At 46.2% G+C, this 20,097-nt stretch overlaps 7 protein-coding genes across 7 annotated transcripts; 4 read left to right on the top strand and 3 right to left on the bottom strand.

The window, feature by feature from the left end:
• Positions 1-23: 23 nt before the first annotated feature.
• UA08_01151 (hypothetical protein) lies at positions 24-1,240 on the bottom strand (the record flags this gene model as incomplete). Its single annotated transcript, XM_020261014.1, has 2 exons — positions 24-371; positions 692-1,240. The coding sequence occupies 2 exons, from the start codon at positions 1,238-1,240 to the stop codon at positions 24-26; spliced, it is 897 nt and encodes a 298-aa protein (XP_020122820.1).
• Positions 1,241-2,265: 1,025 nt separating this feature from the next.
• On the top strand, positions 2,266-3,785 carry UA08_01150 (hypothetical protein; the record flags this gene model as incomplete). The annotated part of the gene is made up of 6 exons (XM_020261003.1): positions 2,266-2,467; positions 2,528-2,547; positions 2,603-2,639; positions 2,702-3,206; positions 3,282-3,377; positions 3,608-3,785. 6 exons carry the CDS (start codon positions 2,266-2,268, stop codon positions 3,783-3,785), a joined length of 1,038 nt encoding a protein of 345 aa, XP_020122819.1.
• Positions 3,786-4,457: 672 nt separating this feature from the next.
• Positions 4,458-5,588, top strand: UA08_01149 (hypothetical protein; the record flags this gene model as incomplete). The annotated part of the gene is made up of 1 exon (XM_020260992.1): positions 4,458-5,588. The coding sequence occupies one exon, from the start codon at positions 4,458-4,460 to the stop codon at positions 5,586-5,588; it is 1,131 nt and encodes a 376-aa protein (XP_020123328.1).
• Positions 5,589-6,450: 862 nt separating this feature from the next.
• Positions 6,451-8,347, top strand: UA08_01148 (hypothetical protein; the record flags this gene model as incomplete). Its single annotated transcript, XM_020260980.1, has 4 exons — positions 6,451-6,696; positions 6,771-7,164; positions 7,254-8,078; positions 8,127-8,347. 4 exons carry the CDS (start codon positions 6,451-6,453, stop codon positions 8,345-8,347), a joined length of 1,686 nt encoding a protein of 561 aa, XP_020123329.1.
• Positions 8,348-9,644: 1,297 nt separating this feature from the next.
• On the bottom strand, positions 9,645-11,346 carry UA08_01147 (hypothetical protein; the record flags this gene model as incomplete). The annotated part of the gene is made up of 5 exons (XM_020260969.1): positions 9,645-9,894; positions 9,956-10,332; positions 10,386-10,774; positions 10,842-11,058; positions 11,122-11,346. 5 exons carry the CDS (start codon positions 11,344-11,346, stop codon positions 9,645-9,647), a joined length of 1,458 nt encoding a protein of 485 aa, XP_020123322.1.
• A 1,145-nt stretch (positions 11,347-12,491) lies between these two features.
• Positions 12,492-15,210, bottom strand: UA08_01146 (hypothetical protein; the record flags this gene model as incomplete). The annotated part of the gene is made up of 3 exons (XM_020260958.1): positions 12,492-13,682; positions 14,018-15,022; positions 15,097-15,210. The coding sequence occupies 3 exons, from the start codon at positions 15,208-15,210 to the stop codon at positions 12,492-12,494; spliced, it is 2,310 nt and encodes a 769-aa protein (XP_020123323.1).
• A 1,801-nt stretch (positions 15,211-17,011) lies between these two features.
• On the top strand, positions 17,012-19,715 carry UA08_01145 (hypothetical protein; the record flags this gene model as incomplete). Its single annotated transcript, XM_020260947.1, has 5 exons — positions 17,012-17,202; positions 17,276-17,904; positions 18,329-19,121; positions 19,184-19,489; positions 19,544-19,715. The coding sequence occupies 5 exons, from the start codon at positions 17,012-17,014 to the stop codon at positions 19,713-19,715; spliced, it is 2,091 nt and encodes a 696-aa protein (XP_020123324.1).
• Between the last annotated feature and the right edge of the window lie 382 nt (positions 19,716-20,097).

The raw sequence follows: 20,097 nt of genomic DNA, 5'->3' as shown, positions 1-20,097 counted from the left end.
CTGGCGATGTCATAAATAACAATCTACAACGAAGCCGAAGCTTCATACCATTCGCGAGCGGAGCACACAAATGTCCTGGGAGGGTAGTGACACGCAAAGCATCCCTCATGTTTGCTGCTCTTATTGTGCACCGTTTTTCGATCAAGCTGATGGATGATGTTCCTCCAATGGACATGACTAAGCCACCTCTTGGTCCAGTCGAGCCTGTGCATGGCAGGGATTTTCGTCTCGTTCTCAGACCGGGTCATGAAGAACATGTAAAAGACCAGGGAACTTCGTTCTCGGAATATGATTCTACAAAATCTGCAAACACTTCGGGGTAGGCGTGATTGGCATTTCTTCTCACCGCCGGTGGTCTTGTCCCTTAAAAGCTGTCAAGCTTCACTCATAGCAAAGTTCAAAGTCCAATTTGCAGTGTATACATCTCAAGCTGTAGGCTTATTCACTTATTCACAAAATATAGCGAAGAAATATGTACACATTCTATATCTATTCTGATGATGGCACCTTCAGAGTTCATTGCCTTAAAAATGGTTTATGGAAAAACCCGCCCTTGTACCATGGCACAGATCCAATCCACCACAATCCATGTCACCATGGCCAGGGGGTGCAAACTACCAAATACTCTATGTAATGCCGATGGCAGTCCCATTGCTGTCACGCCAAATAGTAGTGTACCACGTGGACGTACGAAGTCCATAACCATAGCGGTAAGTAGTTCATCGTCGTCGTCTGATTTCTCTGTCTCGGGCTGTTCCGTAGCTAGCGGAATGGTGACGAATCGCAAAACGTAGTGCGTAAACAAGGTTTGTACCACGAAGTAGCCGGCGACTTGCAGTGCGAGTTGAACCGGTGACGGCAACGTATTTGGAATCAGGCTCGATGTTGACGGCGAAGCCGGTTGCGAGTGAGATGCGAGAATCACCGGGTGTAGCGCAAACATGAATGGGAACTCAAAAGCCGGAGAGAATACTAGTAGCAATGACACCCATAAAGGATATTTCTCCTTGGGAAGCCCTTTAGGGCGACTGTTGTTTGGTCTTTCGCAGCTTGGATGGTCTTCTGGACGTCTGCCGAACTTGAATTGACGAAAAACCACCGAAGCAGGAAGTAGAAGAACAAGAATGAAAATACTGTTCGCGATCGGCCTTTCTTCTAGCAGTTTTGCGATCGCGACGTAATAGTAAAGAGCTGTGGACGTTGTATAGCTCTTCATAAGTTCGTCGGAATTGACCCCCATGGCAGGAAAAGAGTCTGTTGTGTTACCTCTAAAAGCCATTTAGGAGATCCCAGTGAATGTTCACATGCTCGATCTTTCAAATGGAACCATATTATTTCAGGATCCGGGATAGCCCACCTAATAATATCTCCGACATTAAGCATGTCAAATTGGCCTCATACTTATCTAGCCGCTGTACACCTAGCAGCTGTCAGCCTCGTGTCTGATCCGATTCCACTGCATCAATTGCATATCGTTGCCCAAACAGGCTGCAACCGACAGTGTAGATTATGACTCGCGCTCTGTTTTGGATAGTCAACATCATACCGGGAGGGGAAAGCATGCATATGGCCCCAACTTCGGTGTCTGCCCTGACGTGCTTTTGATATTCCGTGCTGGATAACATGCACGGCCCAGTAGAGTACTTGGGTGGCTTTTGTCCGAGTGCTCTAGAGCTAGTTCACCATTTACGAGAATGCCAGCGCAGAATCAGTTCAGCTTCGTTAACTTGCTTCCCCCTCTCCTACCCACAGAAACACAGGGTGTGTTGAGAACTTGGCGCTGACAATCATTGCTATCTCTATATGTGGCATGCATGACAATTGGTAGTCCACAAAAAACCATGCATGTACAGATTCGGACCCCAACTCTCGAATTACGGAATATATTGGCTGGCAAAGCGGCCAAGCGCTCGAGAGACAGCAGGCTAACTGTTAGCTGCATGTGGTTTTTCTTGCTTTGTATGTATTAATCAGCTTGCATTACTCCTCACTTCGAAGGAAAAAAAAAAAGAAAAGAAACATCTGGTCACAGCTTGCTTTGTGTTTTCAAGAAATATTCAACTCGCGTTTCGAAGTAAACGAGTCGAGGGCTCACACTAGAGCATTCGGAGACAACCTCGTCCCCACGAGGCTGCGGATTTTTGGAAACAACTGTCTGACTCTGCTTAAGCTCCTGAAATACATGACTATTTTCCGAGCCCGCTTTTAGACCGGGTAACAGGGCATGACGCACCAATATCGGTTTGTATCGTTCAATCTCACGCCATGGCGACTTCGATTAGCCCTAACACTCCGGCGGGTGAGCCACCTCCCGGAGAAGTCTCTAACTTCGTCAACCCCCCATCGCAGGAGGGTGCGATTATAGCATTAGAGGCAGTTTTTATAACCCTCATGATGTTAGCTGTTGCTGTCCGGATGTGGGTTCGGTTGGGTCCAGGACCGCGAAAAAACTGGCGAGTGGATGATAGTAAGTGCCGTTTTCAGTCATTTTTGATGCTCGGAGTACTACCATGCTAAGCTTTCCCAGCAACTTGCGTATTGGCAGCGGTGCGTTTCAAGTCTCACCCATGTGGCCCTTGATTTTCTTACATCTGGCTTACAGATTGGCTCGATTGTGCATATGATTGTCTACACACAATGTGAGTAGCTTAGGCTGTCTCTGATACAAATATGGAAAGACACTAATACCCTGATTGAACAGCTTTTCCTCGTGGATTTGGTCGTCATCTGTGGGATATCCGAGCCATCACCCTGCTCGACCCGTCTTCTAGCCGGGTATGCAACGACCCTGCCTCTCATCACCGACTCTTTACTAACATTGAAGAGCAGATCTTGTCCGCCAATGGCATCGTATATCCATGGGTAATATGCTTTGCAAAGGTCTCCATTCTTCTACTATATATACGTCTCTTCTGGGTGGAACGAACCGTAGTAATTGCAGCATGGCTGGGAATTGTGATCGATTCTATGCTCTACACGGCTTTCATCGGACTAGGCATCGGGGGCCTATTAAAATGTGCTAGCCTTACTGAACTGGATAGCTCCTACTGCAAGTTCAATGAGGATGGCATGGTGATGTTCACATCGGTTGTCAACGTGGTCACCGACTTCTATGTGCTGCTTCTTCCTGTCTACCCGGTATCGCAGTTGAAGCTAAACCCCCAAAAATGGATTGGGATCGCTTGCGTGTTTGGCAGCGGTCTAGCGTAAGTGTTTCATGTCTATTGCTGCACACGTCTGTGTATGAACTAAGAAAATCATACTGACCAAGGTTTGAAAAGCGCCTGCGCCACTAGTCTGGCCCGTTTGATTAACTTTGCGATTCACCAACGCAGTTCAGATACGTTGTGGGTACAAGGTGTCAATGCCAAGTATACGTATGTCGGATTATTTTCGAGCTCTTTTTGAGTTCTATTGCTCGTGGACGATCACGAAGCTGATCTCTGTTTGCTAGAGTTGTTGAAATGAACATGGCAATCATCGTCGCTTGTGTCAGTTGCTTTCCGCCATTCTTCAATCAAATACGCCGCATGGGCTCATCTATATACGAGTCTCTGACTAGCCGGTTGAACACACGGAACGGTCAAACGGAAACTGACTCTATTAGATCGTCACGGATGTCTAATAGTTATAATCTCGAGGAGCACCCTAACAGGAAGACACAAGACCCTATCCAAGGGGATACATTCGAGACTGGAGCTAAGCATCAAGCTAGTGACGTGATCTCCTTGCGGAGCGGAAACACGTTTCATGACGCTCCAGTTTCTCCAGTTTCAGGTCTTTGAGGGACTGATAAATAACAGGAGAGAAAGAAAGCAAATTGCCCCGTTCTATACGAGAGAGCATTTTTTTCAAGCCTTCAACACTGTATCAGTCGAACTGGCTTGACCTCTCTACGCTGTTGTATAAGCTATTGTAACATAACTAGATGTTGGATTTTGTTAGGGTGAATTTCGGCGTTAAGGTATAGCCAGGTGTGATAATCATGTGCCAAATGCACCGTACTTAAAAGCCTATTACGGACGTTACATTGCTAATATTTGCCTCAAAGCTGATTCGCATATAATGCTTGCTGAATAGCAGGTTCTATTGGGTTTGCCTGGCCATTCCCAGTGAGCACTAGGTGAACTTGACCCCTCTCTTCCAGCCCCCAGTCTCTGCATTTCAGCTGCATGATGTCCATTCTCTGAAGTGTGCACCAAAGTAGCATATGCAGGTTATTGATAAGTACGCTCAGGTCGTATTTTGGATCCACACCAGACAATTCTTTGTTTGATACCTTGTACTTTCAGGTACTTTCATTGAACACACATAAGTTCTTGTTCACCACAGTTCTTATATCCAAAAATTTATAGAAAGGTAAAAAGAGTCCTTTCTCCCGAACCTTCAGTTGATCTGCAAGTCCCTGCGTTGTGTCTCCCCCCTTGCGACTGTACCGAGCCCTAGTTTTTCCGAAAATGGAAATGCCTGAACAAATTACAATGGGCCCTGTTCTCTTAACGGGAGGAAACGGCTTCATTGCATACCACATAATCGGCAAAATCCTTGAAGCTAACCCTCAGTGCGTCATTCATTCGCTGGACATTGATACCACGCGGAACCGACGTGAGGGATTTGTCAACTTGCACTACCACAAGGCTGATATCTCCGTGGCCGAAGACGTCCAACGCATTGTACGCCTTGCGAAACCTCGAACGATCTTTCACACAGCATCACCAGAGTTTTCGGATGCTCCAGTGTCAGCGTATTACTCCATCCTTGTCGAAGGCACACGTTATTTAGTAGACGCTGCGTTCCAGTTAGACACTGTGCGAGCACTGATATACACATCTTCGTCCTCCGTGATCCATGATAATGTCTCTGATTTGGTCAATGCAACGGAAGAAATGCCCATATTGCGACCACCATTACAAAAACGGATATATTCACTGGCAAAAGCAGATGCAGAAGAGTTAATTCTTGATGCAAATCGCCGACGCCACATTGGTGGGCGAATAATTCTCACATGTGTGCTGCGGCCATCCTTAGTATTTGGCGAAAACGACGTCTCATCGCTTGGTAAAATGGTTGCAGTCGCAAGACAAGGCCGATCCCGTTTCCAGATGGGCGATGGTCAAAACCTCTTTGATTTCGTATACGCTGGAAACCTCGCAGATGCCCATTTACTAGCTGCTCGTGCGATGCTTGCAGCTAATGGCCAGAATCCTCACCCAGCTGATGCCCCAGCAGTTGACGGAGAATGCTTCAATATAACCAATGATGATCCCTGGCTATTCTGGGATTTTCAAAGAGCAATCTCGGCACGTGTTGGTCTGCCAGTCTCACCAGAAGACATCATTGTCATCCCCAAATGGGTGGGATTGGCTATGGGATTCATTAGCGAGTGGGTTGTATGGGCCTGGTCATGGGGAAGTCGGGGACCCAATATGACTCAGGAAGGCATTCGTTTCAGTACCATGATACGCACGTTAAGTGTCGAAAAGGCGAAGCGTGTTCTAGGGTATAAGCCTGTCGTGAGTATGGAAGAGGGCTTAGACCGTAGTGTGCGATGGTTCTTGAATGAGTACAAGAAGGAAAGATATGTTTGAATCACCGCATACAATACATGATAAATACAATACCAGGCCTAACGATTAACTAGATATCAGATTAATGTATTAGTACCTAGGTAATGGTATTTACTCGGATCCTTTAGTCAATTTAGTCCTTTTTTCCTACAATTATGTCGTGGCTGAACCCACTGCAAGATATTGAATTTGCAGCTTCGTACCATCAGTTTATTACTAGACTAAACTCTAAGTGGTTTATCATTATCGAATGTCGAGATGTGCTTTATGACTAAGAGGTTGCCGTGGAAGTTGGTAAGTATGTTTCGTGAAGCACATTTTAGCGAAGGACTAATCGTGGTCATATCTACGACTATTCTGAATACGAAGTCGAATGCATAAGCGTGCGTCATATTTTAGCTGCTTCTCGCAGGGGCAGGGGTATTGCTGACTCGCATCTCCTCGAGGCAGTGCACTGGTAGGCATTTCAGTAGCCTTGAAATTCTACTAGACACATAACCATGAGACTAAATCGGCGTAAGTCCGAGTGCGTAGCTTTTCAGCTGACTAGCTCATGCAGGTTTATCCAAAAGCTGAACGTCGAGCTCAAGACCTTGCAAGTGACAACCAAGCTGCATTTATTTGGCCCCCACTACTTTCCAACAGGATGTCACAAAAGTCCTGACAGACAATCTACACTATTTTAGGACAATTGGTGTGACTAAATAGCCTTTGAGATAGCCAATGTTGCTAGCAATTATCATCTATTTAGGTAGTTATGTATATCCGGCAATGTTCACCGTCTCATATAGCTCCGAATACCGAGATACACGCGTTTTTTTTTTTAAGCCAGTATACCTACAGTGAATATCTACATCTTCCGGCTGGGCAGATAGAAGATCTCATGGCGGGACGAGATTTCGATCTCTCTCAACTTACACAAGGTCATTCTCATATAATTTACTTCATCTTCATACTCGCTCTAGCCCTGCTACTCTACTCCTATGTCCGCACGCATGTCGAGATTATACGATATCCTTCTACTTTGCCTCTCATTCGGGAACCACATGGTAAACGACGATTCAGCTTGAAAACCCGCCTTGCGTATTATTTGGACTGTCGGAGCTTATACAGCGAGACTTATGAAACTGTGAACTAACCCCTTTCCTTGAGTGAGTGGAAAATTTAATGGTCCCTGGCGTTAATAGCTGTTCTTATGGGTAGTATTCGAAGAAGAATATTCCATGCTTGTTACCCGGAAACGGTTTGTTCCGCGACGAGGTCGTTTTACCGCCATCGTATTTGCCTTGGATTACTGCTCAGCCTGATAATGTCCTCAGCGCGGTAGATGCCATGCGAGAGCTCAATCAAATTGCTTGGACAGCAGGTCATCGCAAGTACAACGATGACGGTTGGACGGGGAAGCTGGTAGAGACCTTCCTGACCGGAGGCCGGTCCCTTGAAAGGTTGATGCCTGGTTTGCACGACGAATTAGGGTTGTCTTTAAGTGAATTGTTTGGCACGGACACGGGTAAATGGAAAGAGATTGAAGTTTTAGAAATCATGAAAGAAGTGGTCGTCAGGGCATCGGGGAGATACATTGTCGGGGTGCCATTATGTGAGATAAAATTTCCATTTTCGGAAACTTTGTTTACGAGATGATCAGTTAGTCTTTTTCTGTGCCATTGCTGACTGGACAGTAAAAAGGTCGAGACAGAACATACATGCGTCACAACATCTATTTCGCTGATCAATTTGTTCTTGTTGCGGGAATTATAGGAGCTTTGCCAAAGCTCCTTCGCCCTATTCTCGGTCCTATCGCTGCGATACCACTCCGCTATCATATTTGGAAGATAAAGAAAGTATTCCGGCCAACGTTTAAGCACAGGGTGCGCACCGTGAATCAATACGCAGATCAGAAAAATAGCAACTGTTTGAAGACTCCAGAACCTGTAGACCATCTCCAGACAATGTTCCGATGGGCACAAAAGAACAGACCAGAGGAGCTTAATCTACACGACATGACAATCCGACTAGCACTGACTAGTTTTTCTGGGACACATCAAACCAGCATTGCCATTACAAATATAATTTTCAACATTCTAGCTTCAGACACCGAGTATGACACTATACGAATCCTACGTCGCGAGATAACGGAAGTACTTGGTGAATCTGCTTTCAATCCAGGTTTGGAACCAGAGAGATGGTCAGAGTTATGGACAAAGGCAACTATATCCCGGATGGTACGTCTTGACAGTGTTCTCCGTGAGACGATGCGCATTAGCACCTTTGGTCATCGAAGCATGATGCGAAAAGTTATGGTTGACCGTCTCGAGATACCCGGGGGAAATGACGAGATATGTGTACTACCAAAAGGATCTATGATCTCAATTCTCGCTCTACCTGTACACCGCGATCCAGAAATCTTTGATGAGCCGCTGAAGTTCAAGCCATTCCGCTTTTCACAGCAACGAGAAGCAGAGAAATCTCAGGCAAACCGCCCTACTTCCTCGCCACATGCGGGTTCCAACGGTCAGTCATCTACGTCAAATACAGGTAATTTAAACTTTGTATCTACAGGGCCACAGTTTCTACCCTTTGGAAATGGACGTCATGCATGTCCGGGCAGGTTTTTGCTGGACTTTGAGTTGAAAATGATTGTGGCAAATCTCTTGATGAAATACGATATTTCATTTCCAAATGAGTACCATGGTCAACGGCCGGAGAACGTTTGGGTAGCGGAAGTACAGGTGCCCCCTAGCTGGGGAAAAATACGGGTCAAGAGAAGGATAGCCAAATGAATGTTTCAAAATGTACAGGCGGCCATCAGACTATGTTTGATCGTACTCCTCCTGTCTGGACTTTGTTTTGACGGCCTTTTGGATTTAGAGATCAGGTACCTCTGAATCAAGATATTCCTACTGTAATATATGGAAACTATCCTCGGTCTCGTTTGAACATCCTCTACTCGTGTCTGACCTCGACAAAAGCATTCTTTGACACATTCTCTTCGATCGAGCCCACTGACTATTTCAAAGTTCCCTATCCAGGCTATGCGGAGGCTATGCGTCATTCCTTTACGCCATTGGGATACTTTCACAACTTGTGCTTTTGTCCTTCGACAACTGGGACCAAGAACACGCGCGTAGTATTATAGACTTCCCGACAGCCATCGATATGTCAGTGGGTAGGCTGAAAGAGGCCATCGATACCCATGGCAATTCAAATCGCCCATATCGCATCCCGGAGGCAATTGTCAGATTATTGCCGCAATTAAACATTTTCAAAGAACTTCTTGAAATCAGGCGCGCAGCTATGAAAAACAACATTGCCATTGCATCTGATAGTGATTCGACTAATAATTTGATATCCCTTCCGCCCGAATTTTTTGCAAGACATAAATTTCTTTTGGCCCGGGGACCTGTGGCAACACATCCTGCCAACATAAAACATCTTTGTAGCCAAGTGTACAATTTTTCCTATCACGTTGTTGAGTCATTTTTATGCTTCTAGTCATTGAAAAGAACCCTTATTGTTTGAACAATCTCTTTCTCTTGTCACATATGTATTCGATATGTCGTTCATCTTTAAATTCACTGTTCTTACTCCCATGCCTCGGCTCCTACGGTTGCATCCATAGCTAGATGAGACAAAGGTAGCAGAGCCCTGCACCAATACTGAATGTTCGAAAAGCCGCGTTTGATACCCAGGTATTTGTGACCTGACATGATGGCTCAAATAAAGGAACCTCTGTGATGAAATAAAGCAGAAGATCACCAATTGTAGTTGATGGCATATGTAATAGACTGAATGGTCTAATCCAATTACTCATTTCAAATGCAATTCAGAGAGAGTTATCACTAATTGGAGCTTCCTAGCTCAAGAATTCTTATTGAATAAAGAAATTTTTTCACAACAGATAACTTCATGTAAAGTAGTGGGAATCATGTCTTGAGTAGATTACTTATATAGTGAAATTAAACCCTGTAGTTACCTGATTAAGGGCTTGATAAAACCCCGTGCAGCCATCCGACAACTCATGTATTAAGTTTTTTATTCGGTACACACATATATGTACTCCAAATATATAATCTCTCCCTAAAAGGGCACAGGTTTGGCTGCTCCGAAAAGATTATTCGAGTCCCATTTGCTCTTCAATGCACTCAAACGCGACAGATTGTCCGCATCACCATACCACGCGTTTGGACCTTCATCACCGTGGGCATAGTTAACATAAGTAGCAAAAGTGTTAAAACCGCTGAATTCATTGAAATGTTGGCGTTGTTGAGTGTAGAATGCGTCCACAGTGTCATCAAGTGAGCTATTGGCGTAGTTGCTTTCAAAGAGCCTGACAACAAAGGATTAGATAGTGAAGGATAGGGTCAAAGAGACGGAAAATAATAGCATACAGTTGCATCTTTGCCTCGCGCCATGGATAAACACCTCGACTTTCCGTTGGGACAGCCATGGGACCCTGTGAACCATAGCGTTCAATGACCCAGGCGCCACTGTACGAAGGGTTCATCTGAGAAAAAAGAATCATATCATCAAAGAAGCCTTGGAATGTCAACGGATCTGTCTTGTTTAGAGCGATGCTGAACATGTTGATATGCTCGTTTGTGTCGCAGCTACTGGAAGGGGCACCGAAATTTGCCTGAGCGATCAAATTATTCCATGGCGCAGTGATATTCCGCCACCGCGTTGGGTTCAAAGCCACAAACTGATTCACGTAAGGTTGGAATTCATCTTGTGGCCCGAAATAGACAAGGTTCACGAGTATCGCAGCCTGATTCAGTCAGCAAATCGTACTTCATCACCGAGCCCCCAGGGCATATTTACCTGGGCGCTCGTCTGATTGTACGCAGACGTGATAGTTACTGACAACTCGGCTGGGAGCGTTTCATCCAGTGTCTGAAGCGCATCCCAGACAGATCTGTTCGCCGTTTGGGGAAATAGAAAGTCTGCATTCTGCGCCTGTCCACCATTCGTAGCATCGTAAATCCGGTATGTTGCGGACGTAATAATACCAAAGTTCGCACCGGCACCGCGAATGGCCCAAAACAGATCAGTGTTGTTTGTTGCAGATGCTTCAAACAGAACTCCCGAAGCAGTTACAATGCGCGCCGAGAGCAGTGCGTCAGACGTGTATCCATGTAGACCCTGAAGCAAGCCAACGCCGGCACCGACAGACGCTCCAACTACCCCCACGCACTCTGCATTGCCGGTTGCTGGACGATTAAACATATGGTTAGCGCAAATCAGACCATAAATCCGTCCAATGGAGATATCACTTACGGATTTCTTTCCCGATTTTATATAGCGGATCATAGAGCTGGCCATAGGTTGCACCACCGCCAACAATCACTTGGTTATTTGCCTCGTCAACCTCGACAGTCTTGAAGTTTGATAGATCAATGTCGATTGCGTTTTGTACATTGGCCAAGTTTTGAGACACGCCGTGGCCACCACCGGTTGCGAGAAAGGAGATGTTATGAGCAGAAGCAATTTTGACCTGCCCAGCATAAGTATTTGAAAGTCACATCAAGATTCCATCATGTATGGCTAGACTACATACGATGTCTTGCACATCTCGCTCAGTTGCTGGCTTGATAGCACCCAGGTATGTAGGGGCGTGCCATGTGCTCCATCTCTGGGTTACCTCCCCGGTCCAGTTGGCATCACTTGGGTAATAATATTCAGCATCTGGAGAAAGAACTGACCCAAAGAGAGCACTGAGGTTGTACGTAGTTGCCGTGGCCAGAAGAGGCAGAGCAAGTAAAACTGACACTTCAGCCCTCATAGTGATAAAAACCGTGGAACAGACTTGTTTCTGGAAAAAGCTACACCCACTAGAGAAGAAAGACAAACCGATAGAAAGGTGCTCAAGGTCGTGGGAGGTGCGTATGCATTATATAAATGATGTTGGTGGAGTCTCACAGACAGTTCATATGTCTCGTGTCTCTCCATGTTAATGTCCGGGTGGATAATCGGAGATGTATTATGCATGAGCGCAGTGTCTAATTCGCGTAACTCATCTAATGTATCCTGTGATATGGAATAATGAAATGCAAAAGAACAAAATCGTAATTAGATCTACAGGTACGCTGAGGAAAATACTCACTCGGACTTTCTTTCCGGACTTGATTGGAAAATTGTGTACACTAACAGATGCAGGTGTGATTAATGATCGTAGCGAGACGCCGCTATACATTGAATGACATTTAAGGTGTGCGTGATTGCAAGTCAGCTAATAATTCACAATATCTAGAAGGCAACGTCTTTTGCGCAAGTAACAGGCCTTTCATGCGCATGCAAGTATTCGAAATGTCTGTACGAACGCGAATGCACTATATATGCAGCATGTACACTATTCGTCGATCCTCCTCCGAGACTATCGAATGTTCCGAGTCAAGAGGGGGGCACTATTGCATGTGCAACTATGAGTATATCGTGCATATCCGACGATTCATGGCGTTTCTGATTCGAGAATCACGAAGAAATCGATCGACGAGACCCTGCTTCTAGGGAAATTCGGCTGCGTATGGACGCAGAGACCGGCGGCATATTGGACATATAATTAGGTATTTCTCCGGCTTTACTTTCGGAGAACTTCCATTTTCAGGCTCTGTATAAAAGATTTCGTTGTTTTGCTTCGCTTACGCATTATAGTACGTATATCTCTATATTGTCACAAGTTGTCATCAGTATGTACGTATACTTTGGTACGGGATATTTAGAAATCCTAAATGCCGGCGGTTACTGACTAACAGGAGAGTCAGACTGGCTCTGCTGGTTTGTTCTGTGTTGTTTGCTTATTATTATACAAACAACTTGGGTATTTGAAAATAAGAAAGTCTCAGATATTCACAAAGACACATGTGTACACGATCTTGCACGCCGAGACTGCATATTGTAGCAGCGAGAGTATGGGATATAGAGGATTGCCTACGATATGCGCTCCATCAAATAGTCGCCGACTACTTGATTAAGCCTTGCAGCCGAGCCAATATGGCAATGTAAACTTGCTCCTTCGTCCCTAGTTAACTGAACAAGGGTCTTCTCGCACTCCAGTCTTTTGTATAATTCCTCGGGCTGCCCTTTCAAGAAATGGTCATCTGGGGCATCTAGTATAAGCGCCGGTGTCTTGATATTTCCCACGATTCCCTCAAGAGTGTACTTGTCCGACTCGCGCAGTATCCCAGCTTCGGGCAGTCCGTACACCCATTGACCGTTCAACAGAGCCCACTTGAATCCCGTATTCCGTCTCATGATCAAGCGTGCAAGGGTCTTGAAAGTAGCATCCCAGTGATTATCGGCCAGAAATTTTCCAATGCCAAATGACTGGTTGCGAAAAGCGCTGCCAAAATCGTAAATGCCATCATTCAGAATTATGGCCGCAGCACGGTGCTCGTAGGCAACTGCCCTTGGCACCAAGTAACCGCCCATACTAATGCCATACAAGAATACTTTGGTTTGGTCCACATCTGGCCGTGAAAGGGTGTAGTCCATCACTGGTGTAATGACTTTCTCCCAATCATGCCTAAAAACTAACTTCTGCTGCCGCAAAGCTTCGCCTTGTCCTGGACCATCAAACGCCAGAACATTGAAACCGAGCTCTAGCGCTGGTGCGCCAAAGGTTAAACAAACTTCTTCCTTGACAGAGTCAAAGCCCCCGTTGAGTATGAGCGTTGGGGCCGGGGTCTGAGCTTTGTTGGATCGTACAAAGATACCCGGAAGAGTCGTGCCTTCATACGGAATGCTGACCTTCTCCAAGGTGTACGGCATCTGTTCAACGGCGGAGAAAAACATGGCCGAGCACAATTCTGACAAGGTCTTCGATAATTCGTCGTTGACTGGGTCCTCGCGACGGTAGAACTCGGCGGTTCGATAGTAGTTTGACGCGCGCAGAAACGCATCCCTGGCACCGGGCTTATTCCCTTTTGATAAGCTGATGCGTGCATTGGTAGCCGCTCGATCAGCAGCGCTCCGCCACTCTTGAAGCCAACGATCCTCATTGCCGGACGGTATGCGCGAACAGATGGAGATGACTTCGCCCAAATCCGCGCCCCCGAAATTGCAGACACCGGCCGCCCTCATGGCCTCGTAGCTAAAGGACGGATTTTGAGGGAAGAAGTGCTGTAGCAGGAATGCCATGATTGATTGGTAGATGTATAGATAGATAGATAGTTATTAACCAAGGTAGATATTGTTATGGATAGATCCAGTAGAAGTTCGCACAATCAAGGGTCTTTATATAGATTCTGAGATACAAGACGTCATAAGCAAGGAAGTGTGGGGAATGCGAAAACGCATACCCCATTAGGAAATATCTAGATTGGGGCAAAAAGAAAACTACAACAGATCGTCTACCGAGGGAGGCGTCTCCCCTTCTCCCATTGGTCGAGTATCTGGATGGGCCATTCCATCAGACGGCTCCATCGCCCCGTGAGGTTCGCAGCAATGGCACGCACCTCCTGCACCCCGGCAGTTCCAATCCACCAGATGTGCTCGAAGGAGACCAGGTAAGCAAAGTAGTGCGCAAGTAGAACCAGGGACCTCGGCTCCGCATCGCGAATCAGTCCCACAAGCCGGTCGTGCATGAACATGGGGAAAATAATTAGTCTCCTGCATATTTGCCCCTCCTCCATTCCACTCTGAGCTGCACCTCTCAAGTCCCCGAAAAACCGCACAGCCCATTCATACGCCTCCCGCACTTCGTCGTCCCAAGCTTCCGTTCTGGCGTCTTCGGCATCCCGCTGTAATAGGTACTTAAGGTCCTCATACCCTCGCTCGCTACTGGCTTTGGGTACTTCAAAGGTCGTGACCTGCTTAAGACATTGCCAGGCTATGGAATTTGGCTTATCTTTGACAATGTCATAGGCCTCGGTGAACACGGCAACCGCTGTTTTCGCAAGCGTGAGCCATTCGATTGGTGGACTGTACGGCTGCAGGGTACGATGCTGAAGTAAGCCAAAAGCGAATGCCCGGAATATCGAGGATGTCACGCAAATAGCGTCAATGTTGTCGGTGGTAATGTTGCCTAGGTCGTTCTGGTGGTGCCTGAGCGCCATTGAAAGGTATCTTCGGTGGATGTCCAAGGAAGCCACAGTGTCATCTTCTTGGCTGCAGCGTGCTTGATCGAGCGCGGCCATGGAATACATGCCATAGAGCATTGCGTCGTTCTGGAAGCAGAGCTCTAGAACGGCCTTGGTGTAAACCGACCGGGAGAAGTCATCAATGCTGATGGATTCTGCAGTCTTGCGGACATACTGGCACATGAGCCTTGCCTCCAGGAGCCGTCGTTCTCGCGACTCCGGTGGGTCAACCAAGTCTACGTCGGATTTACACAGGTCGCTGTAAGACGTGGCGCCAGAATGGGACCCCTTGGGGGTTTGTCTCTTAGGTTGCGCACCAAGATAGACGCAGGTTGCCCCGTGTCGCTTACAGTTCTGGCACTTGGGCTTGGCCTCATCGCACTGGGTTGCGGATATGGCTCGATCAGTAATCATTCTTTATGTTTACATGTATTGCTGGTCAGTGCGGTGCTTACTTTGACGCGACGAGTTTTGCACCGCTGACACCCGAATCTGGATTTCTTCATATTGAGCTTGGGAATGCGGTAGGATCCGCCAGACTTATCCTCGAGGTTGTACGAAGTGAACATGGTGGCGTTAAATAGCAAGGGAGGCGCGTTGATGCAGATAACTTTTGGATCAAACTCTGCAAAAAATGCTGCGCTGTTAGCCTCCAATAGTAGCTTTTGATTGCAGAGTGGAGAATGCACATACCCAACTTGAACTAAGTAACCAAACCCCGGACCCCGGGAAAATCACTTTAGCCTTGCACGCATGATATGAGTGGCTAAAGCACTGGAATTTAATGCTGGAATACTGTTTGGGCCTCGTGGCGAGACGTTAGCCATATTTCTAGGTCGTATTATGCTTCCGATAGAGCTGATAGTGCCAGGTAAGCACTAATCTACCTAGGAGGTTTGTAGCCCCGTATCGATGTATGTATGTACGTTGCTCCCCTCAAACCTGTAAATGCCCTGAAGTAAGCATTAAGTCAAGAGTATATGTCTGCTATATACATGGCTCCTCTTTTATTGTAGGAAGATGCTTCCTGGACAGCGGTTTTTGGAAAGCTAAATATAAATACGATTTAACCTGGCTATAGTGAGTAGAGGGTCTCCCGATCTACAAACTTACTATCTAATATTAGCTCCAACATAGAGATGAATGGCACTCTAAAATAATACTTTATCTAATTGTCCAAAGAAGAATTTAAACAATCGAATTAAATATAGACATGATCGATGAATATGGACATGCCTTCTCGGAGTTACAGTCAGGTTCTACTCTCTGACTACTGCGGAATCAAGCCATGAAGCTTTTGTCAAAAATAAAGTTCAAATCATCATCCTCAGAGTCGCTTCTCTTCTTTTTGCCGGCAATAGCTGGAGAAGGAGTTCTGCCTCGCTTGGAGGTGCGCGTACGTTCGGGGTTAAAGCTTCCATTGACCTATAATAAGCGTAAGCATTAAGTCAAGAAATTATACTTCAGGTCACCCTCAGTAGTCTATTTAGTGGATCTACTGAAGCTTTAGCCATTGTACATGAAGCTTTGAACGTATTGAAGGTATTCAATCAAAAACCTCTACTATTTGAGGCAAACACATGGTCATATTGACTTCTCAGGATGCCAAACGGATTCAAGGACAACACCAAACTGATAACCAGAGTGCTCTAGATATGTTTATCTAGCTAGTGAATGGAGACAGACATTGAGATGTTCCCAGGATCTTTATCCCCAGTTAGCCAACTAATGCGAATTGAGATTGGAGTGCTCCGAAGGCCTTTATTGTCTATTTAGCCAATGATTGTAAAGTAATACTGGAGTGTTCCTGATATCTTTAATATCCAACTAGCTCATGAATGTAATTGATATTGACAGGCCGCCAGCCATCCAAATCCTTAATCTCATATCCATGTACAAAGATTCTTTGTGTACGGTGGGAGCGGTATCCGGACATTACTTTGTTTCGGATTGGAAATACGGTAATATTCCCTATACAAAGTCGTTGCCCGGCATATATCTTACCAATAAAAGCCTTCCAATAGGTTCTCTATTGAAAGTATATGCTTATTAAACAAACATCTGTATGAGCCGTGGAGTTATAGGCCTCCGTAGGCTTTTGGCCTTGCATAAAACTCTGTCAGGCAGAGGCAATACTGTAAACAGGCAAACAATGAACTTTTCCTTTCTAGTTTGTGTGACAGAACAATAGCATTATTGCCTGAAGGACACCCACCGTCATCACGTCTGCCTTCCAAGGTTCCGGTCACAATCCTAGGTATAAAAACAGCCAATGCCCAGCCAACGCCCACTGAAAATTTGTCTTTCCACACTTACGCCAACTTTCAACCTTCATCGTTCATCGTTCATTTTTCCTCAGAAAATGTCAAAATGGACCAACGTGACACGTGGTTCCGCAACCTCGAGGGCCGAATCTTCAAGATTAAAGCACTCAACATGTCAATCAAAATGGAGGAACAACTGACAGAAATTACGGACCCTAGAATAGCACAGATGCACGTCTTGACTCATGTGCGCGTACAAGAAACTGGATCTAGGGTGATGGTCAAGATCCGATATGAGTGAGTCCTTCCCATCCATTGATTCAACCGCACCCAACTTTGCTAATCAACGTGTTCCTTCTTGTTCGTACAGTCTCAACCCTGAAGAATTTGGGATAGAGGATGTCGAGAAGAACAAAGCGATTGTCGACCGTCACATTGACTGGAAAATCGACATCATGGACCAGCTAGCTGACATCGGACATGGACCAGAGCACATGCATAGTGTCCGCTACAAACAAGGCCCGACTTTTGCATATCCTGGGGGCTACGGTTTTGTTATGGTCATGAAGCAAGCGCCTGGTGAAGATGTCGAAAAGATCAGAAACCAACTCTCAGGCGAAAAGCTTCATAGCATCCGGAAGCAACTCGCTTACATACTGAACGAATTGGCGAGATCAGACTCCGAGAGTGCACCACGGCCGGCAGGCTCGCTGCCTTATCACTCCCGTAGACATTATGTCGAAAACGAGCCTACGCCTCGTCAATCTCCTCAGCGTCGCGGACCACGAACACTTTCGTATGTCGTACCCCGGGAGATATTATCTGGGTCTCGTGGATCCCCTCTGAGTGCTAGGCCACAAGTACCGCGGGAATCACCGTCGGGCGCTGTAGAAGGCTTGTCTGATCTGCTACAGGCGGCAACAACGGACGAAATGAGTGGAATAGCCGGACGAGGTGGAAGAGGTGGACTATCTTCCTCAGGACCAGAGGAGCACATCCGTTAGAGCATGTGGAAAATTGATAGCTAATTTCCCCAATTTCGAGAGATGCAATTGCTTTGACTGATATTTCTCGACTGATGTTCAACACGTAGGTATTTCTATGTAATGCCACATCAAGATCGGACACTACCTATACTTAGTTATACACACTGACTATCTGAAGTGAGAATATCCCCAGCCGCAATCTAGAAAGGGCGACAGCTCGCGCTATTTGATGTCGGTGTTGAAGATGTCGATATCGATGCTATAGGGACGACATGCAATGCAATGCTCATTATGGCACAAAAGTAGCTCTTGTCACGCAATCACCCCGCGCAGCCCCGACGGCCACTGATTATAAACTCCCGTTTCCGCAGTCCCTTCCTAGTTCTTCTTCTCTGCAGTTTTACTGTTAGAAAGAGTTACAAGCAAAAAACACACAGCAATGGCAGCCGCAACTGTCCAGCGTCAGCCGGATATCCAGTATCATCCCGATTATCCAAAGTATGCGGATCGCACCGCAAGACGCCTGGAGTCGGAGACTCTACCTAAGGTTTTGCCACCGGGACTGCCACAGCAGCTTGCTGCATCTTTTGTTTGGGATGGCAAGGATATCCAGGGACGCGATGACTGGGTTGTTGTTCTGAGTGACCGTGACGTGGAGGAGATTGACCAAGCGTTGAACCATTTTAAAGGTAACCAATTTGCGTTTCCAAGTCAATATTGTATCACTGATGGCTCCTCATCAGCATTGAACCTATCTCTTGGCCACATCAATCAAACAACCTTTCCGTTACCAATTCTCCATAATCTGCTACGGGAACAGTCACGGAATATTCATTTTGGTCGAGGGTTCTTTGTTCTCCGTGGTATACCAGTAGACAAATACTCCCGGGAAGATAATATCATTGTCTACACTGGTGTCTCATCCCACGTAGCCGATCTTCGAGGCCGGCAAGAGAAAAGGAACGCCGCAGAGGGGCAGACAGTGGTCCTCTCACATATCAAAGATCTAACTCCGACGTACAGCAGGGAGTCGATTGGAGGTCCTGCGGCTACAAATGATAAGCAAGTATTCCATACTGACTCAGGAGACATTGTGTCTCTGTTCTGCCTCGAGTCAGCAGCGGTGGGCGGCGAATCACAGCTAGCAAGTATCTGGAATGTCTATAATATTCTGGCAAAAAACCGTCCGGATCTCATTCACACATTGACGGCCGACTGGGTGCTTGATGGGTAAGATCTCAGAATCAGTGGCCTCAATTTCAGTCCAAGTACGTTAATAGCCCCCCTCCCAGGTTTGGTAATCCCGTGACTCCGTATACCCTGAGACCTCTCCTCCATTACCAGCCCACAACAGCCGAAGCACCAGAACGACTTATAGTGCAATATGCTCGACGATACTTTACTGGATTTTCAGGCCAGCCACGATCGGCCGATATTCCACCGATAACTGAAGCCCAGGCAGAGGCATTAGATGCTCTGCATTTCCTCGGCGAAGAGCATAGCGTTCGGCTAGATTTCCAGAAGGGAGATATCCAGTACGTAAACAACTTGGCAATTTTCCATGCACGAGAGGGATTCGAAAATGCTCCGAAAAAAGAGTAAGTAAGCGTGTACACTGCATTTTGGAAATCGCGATTAACCTCTTTCGGCAGACGTCATCTTCTTCGCCTATGGCTCCGAGATTCGGAATATGCTTGGAAGACACCCGAACGGCTACAGAACCGCTGGGACGAGATCTACAAAGATTTGTCGGCGGAGGAGCAGAAATTCCCTCTCGAGCCGACACTGAGAAATGTGCTTGTGGCCAAATCTGCAGTGAAATAGAGTAGTTATGAATTTGTATCTAGTAGCGAATGGTGCTATGCTCCTGTTACGGTCCAAGCTGTTCTTATGATTCTGTCATAGCATTAGTGAACGGTGTCATTTGTTACGACTGAATAATCCTATACCTAAATGGCTAATTAGGTAAAATAGTTAGGTAAGCTATGTATAGCTTCAAAAATGAGTGTTCACATTTTAGAATCTTGGAATCTATGTACAACGGGTTCCAAAAGTATGTGCAAGATAGTATCAAAAGGGTTTGCTTCTCAAGCCAATTGCTGCATGCAAGAACATCGAAAAAAAGAATATTCTTAAACCGGAATTGTTTGTGCGTACTGCATGAACAGCAAGGCTAAAGCGCGCGCGCGCGAGAGAAAGGGACAAA

The sequence above is a fragment of the Talaromyces atroroseus genome (genome assembly GCF_001907595.1).
Source record: "Talaromyces atroroseus strain IBT 11181 chromosome Unknown scaffold_1, whole genome shotgun sequence".
Lineage (NCBI taxonomy): Eukaryota > Fungi > Ascomycota > Eurotiomycetes > Eurotiales > Trichocomaceae > Talaromyces > Talaromyces atroroseus.
The sequence above is the reverse complement of the archived record's forward strand: the minus strand, read 5'-3'. Positions and strand labels throughout refer to the sequence as shown.